Source organism: Squalius cephalus (genome assembly GCF_949319135.1).
Source record: "Squalius cephalus genome assembly, chromosome: 15".
NCBI lineage: Eukaryota > Metazoa > Chordata > Actinopteri > Cypriniformes > Leuciscidae > Squalius > Squalius cephalus.
The window spans coordinates 16,391,856-16,402,684 of NC_137136.1; the positions used below are offsets into that span (position 1 = coordinate 16,391,856).

Sequence of the window (10,829 nt, forward strand, 5' to 3'; positions counted from 1 at the left end):
TATTAAGTTCACTTTTCCCCTGCCTTTATATATTTTTTTCTACTTTTCAAATTCTTTTTTATGCATTGATGTATTTATTTATTCACCTTTTGTCCAGACATATGCTTTCAATCTTTCAATTTCATGTTTAACACTAATGATATAAGTATACTTCGTCAATATTTTTTATTTATATTAATACTCATATTAATGTGATCATTTTTCATAGGCCTACATGACGAAACATTATCACCACAACTAAATATTTGGGAATGCTTGATATGAAATATAAAAGTTGAGGTGGGTGATGATTTTATGTGCGATAAATGTTTCTGAAAATCCACAGGCACTAGAGTGCCCATATAAGAAGTACGTGGGTGGATTTGATTACGGTACCGCCCACCAAATTCAAACTCGGTCACCTGATTGGTCGACGTCGCTTTTTCGATGCGTTTACGTACTCCGAGATCAATTCAGCGCACGGCCATGTTAAATCTCTAGACGGAAGAGACAAAAGCCACAGCAACAAATAATTTCTCAAGAAACATTCGAAGAATTAATCATATCCACGAAGATTCAACTCCTTCAAATTTAGGAGGTAAACATAGTCAAACATGAATTTAGTTAAAATAGACATTTATCTTTCCCAACGTGCACAGCGTCTCTCTCTTGCGCTCGTATTAGCATTTAGCTAAGCTATCCTGTCTTAACAAAGTACCGCTGGGTAGGTTGAGCTAGCATGCTGTTTAATAGTATGTTTTAAATATAGTTAACCGATCTCTCAACCCAGGAAACAAAGTTCACTCTGTCCCCAGGAAAAAAAAAACGTTTTGCGCTGAGATGTTCTTATATAATGGTTTGAACTATATTCGCGAACTCTTTCGTTGAATCGGAAACGAAAAAAACTTTGTCGATAAACCACCTTTGTGGTGCTTGTCGGCTAGCTCAGTTAGCTCCGCTAACAACTCCTGACGCTCGCGCACAATTTTAGCTTCTGAGCTTAGCGTTAAACCTTTAGCTAATTAGTGAAGGACCTTAAATCAGATTTAAATTGAAACAGATGTGATATTAATCCGTTTACACACTTTTAACAAGTGTTTGGAACTGTTAGCTAAATGCGGTTGTCTTGTACGCAGTTTGTGTACTGAAAGTGAGGTATTATTGTCGCAGAACTGTATTAAGTTATATATGCTCGGTTCTTTTTAACATGATTTGAACACAACTGTTCATGTGTATTTTAAGATACGCTGCGAAACTAACCCTTTGCTTGATGTCAGAAATAGCCTGTCATTGATATGAAGCTAATTTTGTTCTATAACTTTCATATCTGGCAGGTGTTCCAGGATTTCCTCCACTAAAGTGTTCAGGAACTGTGACAGTAAAGTGAGGAGAAACGAGACATCGCGAAGCCAAGAGTGGAAACATTAATGAACTGCTAACTTAATTTTGGACTCGTAATCCTGCATTGACTTTCAGTTTGAAATCCCTCAGTGTCGTTGGAGTTTTTCAGCAGGTTAAATACGAGCGAGTGACACTGAGCAAAATTTGAAATTCCTTGTGACGAAGAGAATACTAGAATTTTAAGAGCACATTTAGAACCCTTAGCTGAGCCTCGTGCTTTTGAATGTAAATACTTTATACTTTTTGGATACCAAAAGGAAAACAGAGGGTACTTCAGGATTTCTGCAATCCAGCTGTTTAAAAAAAAAAAAGAATTAAAAGTGAATACTTTGTCACTTTTCAGGGATAACGTAAAAGTGACTTTTGAAAGGCATTAATAGATTTTTGCTCACTTGCATTTTTGAAATCCTTGTGCAAGACTTGAATTTTACAAGTACTTGTTTGCTAGTTGTTTTGTACGTTGACTCTAGGCTTGTGATATATTTATTCATATAAATATAATTTTCTCCTATTTTGGGAGAGCTTATTATTAATAATTGTTATACGCCAGACACTCTTTTTTTTAAGAGGTCTGTACGTACCAGAAACTGTTTACACAAAAGCGCATTGAGCGTAACAGTAAAACAGTTTGACACATAGCTCAAAAGTAGCAAAAAAACATCAACAAAAAAAACACAAAAAGATAAATTCGATTGAAACTGTTGAGGAAAACATCTGACAATGGCTACAGCGAGAACAGAGATCCCTGCTTCAGTCATGCAAATGACCAAACAGAATGGACAGTCCAAGCCTATGACCCTCCAGTCAGGATCACTCACTTCCTCAACACAGTCAGGAAAAATACCTGTGATGCCCCAGAAAGGAAACAGTATACCCCGAAGCAGTGGCGGTATCAGGTAGTCTTTATTTAATACAATTTGAAGAGTCTTGTACCTTTTGACATTGATGCCTCATATTACTCATGTTAGTTGAGCTGTTTATGAATAAAATTAAGTCTTGTATAAAGTCGAATTCATTTCGTGAACTATTTCTTTTAGGTTTGGAGATGACTGGAAGAAGTGCCTGCAACTTCCACCGAAAGACATGAGAGTGCAAACCACAGTAAGTAATGAAACCAGTTTCTTATTAGATGGTTATATTGGAATGGGTTGCTGGTTTCCCGGTTCTTTTTTAATTTGTATGCCCTATTTTTTGACAGGATGTGACTGCAACAAAGGGGAATGAGTTTGAAGATTACTGCCTTAAGAGGGAACTGCTGATGGGTATATTTGAGATGGGCTGGGAAAAGCCTTCCCCTATCCAGGTAGTCTAACCTGTGTACAGTTAGAAAATAAACTGTGGTCTATTTGCTTGGCTTATGCCTTTTAGAATGGTTGTCAAATGAGCTTGTCCATATATTTATATCCCTCATTGTTTGTCTCTGTAGGAGGAGAGTATCCCCATTGTCTTGTCAGGGAGGGACATTCTCGCCCGAGCTAAAAATGGCACAGGTAAAAGTGGAGCCTACCTCATCCCCCTCTTGGAAAGGATTGATCTGAAGAAGGACCATGTTCAAGGTTTGACATGCATTGAATGAATTATTTATAACATTACATTACTTACATATACTACCCATCAAAAGTTTGGGGTTGGTATGATGTCTCTTATGCTCACAAAGCCTGTATTTATTTGATTAAAATACAGTGACATTGTGAAATAATATTATTGCAAGTTAAAATATTTTTAAATGTTATTTATTCCGGTGATAGAAGGCTGAATTTTCAGCATCATTACTCCAGTGTCACATGTTCCTTAAGAAATCATTCTAATATGGTGATTTGCTGCTCAAGTAACATTTCTTATCATTGTTGACAACAGTTGTGCTGCCTGATATTTTTATGGAAACCTTGATACTTTATTTATTTTTATTTTTTCAGGAATGTTTGATGAACAGTTTAAACTGAACTGCTTTTTTGTTGCCATGTAAAAGTCTATGACTGTCAATTTTTATCAATTTAATCCATCCTTGCAAAAGAATCTGGCTGACCCCAAACTTTTGTATATATACATTTATATACTCGTGTGTGTGTGTGTAAATGTATTTTTCTTTTTATAACTTTATTTTAGCCTTAGTAATGGTACCAACTCGTGAGTTGGCTCTGCAGGTGAGCCAGATAAGTATCAACATGAGCAAGCACCTTGGTGGCGTCAAGGTTATGGCTACAACAGGTGGCACCAACCTGAGGGATGACATCATGCGTCTTGATGAGACTGGTAATTGGACTTATCTACCATCCTTTGAGTTTCCCAAGTTTTAAAATGCTTGTGATTTGAGAATTAAAGAAAGGGTTATAATATTTAAGTAAAAAAATAAAAAACATTTACATTAACACTTACAAATGGCAGCCTTGCAGGCAATCTTAGGGTTAATTCTTCATTGAGCATTAAAGTTCAGTGAGTTCTTCAGTTTGAGCTGGAAATTTGCCCAAAGGCGGTGCTCTAAATGGCTTGTTTTGTCGGGATGTCACACCTACCAACTGTTTTTCTGAAGTCTTGCCAGACCACAGACATTTGAGCAATTCTTAAGTTGTGCTTCCTTGTTCCTTAAAGAGCAATGATGTTTCATAAGGAGTATCATAATTAAATGCACTTCATTATAATGCAGGGTTGTCCAATCCTGTTCCCGGAGGGTCAATATCCTGCAGTTTAGCTCCAACCTGCCTCCACTAGGGGTGTGACGGTTAGTATATAACCATGAGACCGACGGTTATAGTCCAACACCGTCATTAGATCTCTATAACCGCCAAAACCGTGTTATTAAAATATTTTTTACAAACATTTTTTATCATAGAGAATGTTTAAACACTAATTAAAAACAATTGTTAACCGTCTGTGTCATTAATGGTCTACGTCGTTTCCAACTGTATTTGATTCTTTGCCAAGTACCAACGCAAGTTTTGTTTTGTAAATCGTCAGACATAATTTTTACCACTTCATTAAGTTTTTCTTTAGAAAGCCTTTCTTTAAAGCGAATTTCGTTTTGTATAAATTGTATATTAATTTTAATAAATGTTTCATCAACCAATTGCATGTATTTAATAAATAAAAAGCAAATGACAATATAATAACCGTGACATGGAGGCTCCGATGCGCCGCGTTCACTTGCATTGCATTGTGAACTAGAGCGCATCTCATCGTAAATGAATGAAACTTAGCGTAGGCCTATGCCTCATACATTAGCATTAAATATCTTTGCTGCATCCTTTCTAGAACAGACAAGTGCTTTCTTGCGGCTCGCATCAGCAGAGCATTGCATCGTCCATAGACCGCAAAACAATCAGCGGATGGCGGGCGGGTGCGGCTTTGAAATTTGGTCAAAAAACGTTTGTGCGGATGATGAGTTTAGTGATGCGGTTGCGGACGAAATAATACCCCATCCGCGTATCTCTATCGATAACATTGAACACTGCACAAATATTAAAAAAAATTTTTTTTATTTAGGCGATCAAATAGCTAATCAGTGTCTACTCGTTTATTCAAACTAAGTTGTCCTATAACAGACGAACGCGCATCACCAACGTGATCACGCGATAACCGTCATCACCAATTCTGAAACCGGCACACCCCTAGCATCCACACACATTTGCTTGTAGGTTTCTAGCATTCCTGAGGACCTTGGCCATTTCTCAATGTGCGTTCTTAAGCGATCTTGTGTTCTCGTACTATGTCATCAATCGTCAAAGTTCAATTCCAATACTCGAGAATGCAAATACAAGAGGACGCATGGAAGTACCTGGATTTGTTCTTCATATCGAGGATGCATCCAATGTAAACTTAAGAGAATCGAACCGTTGATGTATGTACGGATGATGTAAGGAAGCCTGTAAGCTTTAAACTTCTCGTTTCCGCTGCTAGATCGCAAATACTTGATGTTCTTGGAATTGAGAAACATCCTTTCATTAGTTGGTTTAGGTGTGTTTAATTAAATTGGACCTAAAATCTGCAGGACAGTGGCCCTCCAATAGCAAGATTGGACACCCCTTTAATAATGTGGTTTTCAATCCTGGTCACCCACCGCTCTGCACATTTTGTATGTCTCAGTTATCTGACGCTGAACTCAGTTCAGTTCATGGATCTCTTTCCTAATGAACTGATGATCTGAATCAGGTATGTTAAATAAAGGAGACATGCTAAATGAACAGAGCGTTGGGTCCCCAGGATCAGGATTGAAACTACATGTGGGGCCTAGTCATCATGGCAGTTTTTTTTAAATGTATTTAAAATAATTTAAATACAATCCCTATTTCTCCTTCTGTTAACCTTAAAATCTTTTCTCCCTAGTACATGTTATAATAGCTACCCCAGGAAGAATCCTTGACTTGATAAAGAAAGGTGTGGCCAAGGTTGACAAAGCTCAGATGGTTGTGATGGATGAGGTGAGAAAAATAATGCAAAAAGAGTTAATTTCCAACGAAGCATCCTCTCTAAATGAATCATAAGTTCAATGAGTTCATAATATCCGATTCGTTCTTCACAGGCTGACAAGTTGCTTTCTCAAGACTTTGTGGTGCTTATTGAGGACATCATCAGCTTCCTGCCCAAAAACCGTCAGATTCTTCTCTATTCTGCCACTTTCCCCACCAGTGTGCAGAAATTTATGGTGAGATACTGTTTTTATAATCATCCTAGACTTTTTGAAGCAGAATGTCTTTTAATGTGTAAAACATTTTACTATATCCAGATTATGTCTCATATAAATGTACTTTAATCATGCTAATGACTCTGTCCCGTTGTGTAGTCCAAACACCTTCAGAAGCCATATGAAATCAATCTGATGGATGAGCTGACATTGAAAGGCATCACTCAGTACTATGCCTATGTGACAGAAAGACAGAAAGTGCACTGTCTCAACACACTGTTCTCAAGGGTAAGCAGACATTCCCTCCAACATCTGCTCTAGATTCAACTGGTATTTTGCTCATTTTCCTTTTGTATTACTCCAAAGCTTCTTTAAAAAAAGCTCTCTACTACATTTGAGTAACTGTAGAATACAGCCTAAGAATAAAGCCTTTTTGAATGAATTGTTCTCACCTAGGGAAAAAGTTGTTTCATTTTCTCTCTTTTAATTCTATTTATTTGATATCACTTTTCCTAGCTCCAAATCAACCAGTCCATCATCTTCTGTAACTCCACTCAAAGGGTGGAACTCCTTGCCAAGAAGATCACACAGCTTGGCTATTCTTGCTTTTACATCCATGCCAAGATGATGCAGGTCAGCTTCAGAAGGCAGCTACATAATTCAAAAGTTGTTGTTAAGAATTTATTTATTTTATTATTTTTTTAAAGTAAGGATGCATTGAAAAGATAGTGACAGTAAAGACATGTATATTGTTAAAAAGATTTTAAATTTCAAAAGATTGCTGTTCTTTTGAACTTTCTATCCCTGAAAAAAAAAAAAAAGATCATGGTTTCCATAAAAATACTAAGCAGCAGCACAATAGTTTAACAATGATATTAAGAAATGATTGAGCACCAAATCAGCATATTAGAATCTTATCATGTGACACTGAAGACTAAAATAATGGAGTAATATTTTAAAATGACATTTTCGAGGAAATTAAATTAGAAACTTTATTTTAATTTGAAATATTTCAAAAATGTATTTGATCTTGCTGAGCATAAGGAACTTCTTTCAAAACAGTACAAACTCCAAACTTTTGAGAGTTAGTGTGTTCTTGTGTTTTCCTAAATTATTTTCTATTATCACAGGAATACAGAAATCGTGTGTTCCATGACTTCAGAAACGGACTGTGTAGAAACCTGGTCTGCACAGGTATGGATAGCCACATTCGCAGCACTCTTCCTGTTTTTAAGGGATTTTCCTAAATGTTTCTGAAACATTTTTGGTGGTGTTTTACCTGTCACAGATCTTTTCACAAGAGGAATTGACATCCAGGCTGTCAATGTAGTCATCAACTTTGACTTCCCCAAAAATGCAGAGACGTACTTGCACCGTATTGGTCGATCAGGTAACCATCAACATCATCAGAAGTTAACTGATTATTATTGTAGGGTTTCCATTTATCATTTGTGTGTTTTTTTTATTTTATTTTTATTTTTTATTTTTTTTATCTGTTTGTTAATTGAATTCAGTTTTCTCTCTCTGTTCTCAGGTAGGTACGGTCACCTGGGTCTGGCCATTAACCTGATCACCTCAGAAGATCGTTTCAATCTAAAGGGCATTGAGGACCAGCTGATGACTGACATAAAGCCCATACCCAGCAGCATTGATAAGAGCCTGTATGTGGCAGAGTTTCACTCCCTGAACCCTGATGAGGAGGAGGCTGCTCACAAAGCAGGCGAGCTTAATTAACCCTTACTGGTAAGAAGGCCATGTTCTGAATGACATACATGTTTATACAGATGTGACTATTCAGGCATACCAATATCTCCCTTTCTTTCAGGAGAATAAAGGGACCAATGCTTGGCATTCTGCACAATTTCTACTGAAGACAGACGCAAAGATGACTTTGTTTGTTTTTTTGTTGTAGTTTATTTTCTCACCAAATGCTTCAGTGGTCTGGAACTGCCATGGTAAAATGTGATCAGCTGCCACAAGTTTAGGGGCCGGTATAAAGTCATTAGGCTTGTTCTCTATGGACTCACTGAGGCAGCTTACCCTTTTTCCATTTGAAGCACAATAAGCCACTGTTCTTTGGACCCAGAGCATTGGCAAAGACCATTTACCATCCATAACTGCTGTTCATAAGGATTTTGCCCCCTCTTTTATTTACCAGAACAATAAAAATAGAAAATACTGGAAGGAGTTGGTGCCAAAAACAAATTCCCAAGCTTTACTAGGAGTACATTTAGTGCTATCTATCCATCGTATAATGTGAAAGGTTTTTGCGCATTATATGATGAGTTTTACTTAGAGCTTTACAGTTGATCAGGGAAAACTAGGGAGGTTTTACACATTCATAATGGTCTTCTGTTGGTTGTTTACAGCCTTGTGTGTAAATATCTTGAGAGGGGCTTGTGCTTTCAAATGCAAACACTTTTTCTTTGGCTAACTTGTCTCATCACCATGTCATCTTTCCCAAAAGTTTTTGAAAGCATCCAACAATTATTTTTTTTTTTTTTTTTTTTTAAATTCAGTCTCTGCATTTTCACTCTGACTTCAGCCATCTCTATCTCTCTAAGTGCCTTAATCTATATACTTCCTCTGGGTAGGAGGGAGCGCTCTAGGTGTGCAGTGCAAAAAAAAAAAAAATCTGCTTTGGTCAGGATTGTTAGTGGAAGAAATTGTTACCAGCTAGATTTAGACTTGTCTAATACCTCAAACCCATAAATCACTTGTTCTCTATTTGACCCACCGGTTTGTTGGTAGTGAACAGTACCTACCTCAGCATTGGCTGGGTGAGCAATAGATTTGCTTGTGTCTGACAACCAGGTATCCCAGCTCAGATGTTTGGTAGGGCAGGACTTTTAATTTCAACAGTTCAGCCTACATTTTTTTTTTTTTTTAAACTGACAGACAGTTTAGGTTGTTCATTTTCCCCAGATGAAACAGTCAGGTTTTATTTCATTGAAACAATGTAATGTGATTGATCAGATTCAGTCTTTCCCCGATGGTGTCTAATGCACAGAAATAATCGAAGTAATGTCTTTTACAACATATCAGCACACATGCTGAGATGAAATGGCAGCTGTAATAAAGTTGGTAGCTCTTGAAGTGTACACTTTTGTCCCCTGTTGTATGTGTTGAATTGTGCTCTCTGCCATGTGTTGTATTAAGTAGCTGTATGTTTTACTGCGAGGATTTATGGGATAATGGCCAAAGCTTTTTGCTCCAAATGTCAATGCCAGCCTACTTTGTCCCTTCTCTTTTAAACGAAATAAAGTCCAGCATATTCTCCAGATGTTTGTATTCTTTTCTAAATACCTTAAATCAAGGAAACTATAATTTTGTCATGTGAGTGACCTAATTGTTATTGGTACTGAATAAATATGCTTATTATTTTTGTAGTATAGGCAAGTATGCTTGAACTATTGTTTCCTATAATTTCCATGTTTTTTCAACCTTGTTTTAGGTCGATGTGGTTATAATCTATTTTCTATTTTGTGCCTTGAATTTCACCACCACCAGATAAATTCACAGCTCGCTTGTGTAAATGGCTGCATTCTATCACGTTTCTTCTTAATCTACATGGATTATTTAAAATAAGGCAAATAAGCAAGTTTTTCACACAAGCATTTATAATGTTAAAATTGTTTTTAGAGTCACAAATTTAAAAAAAAGGTTACACTACATGATGTGGTGTAACCACATGCATGCTTTGATTTATATTTTGTTCAGTGAAGCTTGAGATTAACGTTATAAAACGTTTAGAACCACTATGAACAGAATGGAAAAAGCCACATGGCTCAGCCCACACAATACCAACAAACTGAACAACCAAACAAGGCAAGTTTTAAAAAAAGTGAACAAGTTGCCAATTACAACACAAACAGGACTGTGGGGCTCTTTGGCTAAAATTGAAGAAACTCTCAGACATTAATCTCTTAAGCACTTCAGCCTCTTTGGGAGGCTAAAGAAAAGCCAATTCTGTTAAAGATCAATATTAGCCCCTGCCTGAGGCCATGTACGGTAAGTTATAATATCACACTTTTTTTGTGCTGTGATGGGAAAAAAAGTAAGAACAATAGTTAGAGCTAAAAATCTTGTTGGCGTCAAAAGCAATATTATAGGCAAAGCTTTGGTTTTTGTGCAGGATTTATTAGTCTTTCATTGTAGAGAAATGAACTTTCATGATTAAAATATTTTAATGTAAATATATTAAATGTATTTGGTATTGTATTTATATTATGTATGGAGGAACATTCTCAATGTTTAAAATCAAAGAGTGTATCAATTTAATTCAGTATCACTAGAACACTTTTGAGGATAAAATATAAAAATACAATTTAATTCATGATGAATATAATATTGTAATATAACATAAGAGTTCAGATGCAAAAGCCTCTAAGTGCCATCTGAAATTTTCTTCTAAAATTATCATTTTTATCAAGCTCATATTTAAGTTCAGTAATTTCACTTAAATGGCAATGAAAATTACCTATTAATTGTCATTTAAGTGAAATTACTGAACTTAAATATACAAGCTTGATAAAAATGATCATTCTAGAAGAAAATTTCAGATGGCACTTAGAGGCTTTTGCATCTGAACTCTTCATATTTTCTCACAATTCTTATGATTTGTCCAGGTGGAAACTTAAATCAGGGACATCTAAAAAACATATAAAAAACATTTTCATTACTTTATATAAAATGATTCATTCATTGGAATAAAATAATAATATATTAAAAACTTTATTTATTTGTAATGTAAACTGTTTCAAATCTGAATGGCAGTTATTAAAGATAATAAAGAATCCTATGACACCACTCATACACTTGCTTTATAGTA

At 36.0% G+C, this 10,829-nt stretch overlaps 1 protein-coding gene across 1 annotated transcript; it reads left to right on the plus strand.

Moving 5' to 3' along the window:
- Positions 1–428: 428 nt before the first annotated feature.
- ddx61 (DEAD (Asp-Glu-Ala-Asp) box helicase 61) lies at positions 429–8,664 on the plus strand. Its single transcript, XM_079894596.1, has 14 exons — positions 429–577; positions 1,314–2,276; positions 2,418–2,481; positions 2,579–2,683; positions 2,807–2,936; positions 3,487–3,633; positions 5,701–5,795; positions 5,897–6,019; positions 6,158–6,286; positions 6,515–6,631; positions 7,129–7,192; positions 7,287–7,388; positions 7,533–7,741; positions 7,824–8,664. The coding sequence occupies exons 2-13, from the start codon at positions 2,101–2,103 to the stop codon at positions 7,730–7,732; spliced, it is 1,452 nt and encodes a 483-aa protein (XP_079750722.1). The 5' UTR covers positions 429–577; positions 1,314–2,100; the 3' UTR covers positions 7,733–7,741; positions 7,824–8,664.
- The last annotated feature ends 2,165 nt before the right edge of the window (positions 8,665–10,829 follow it).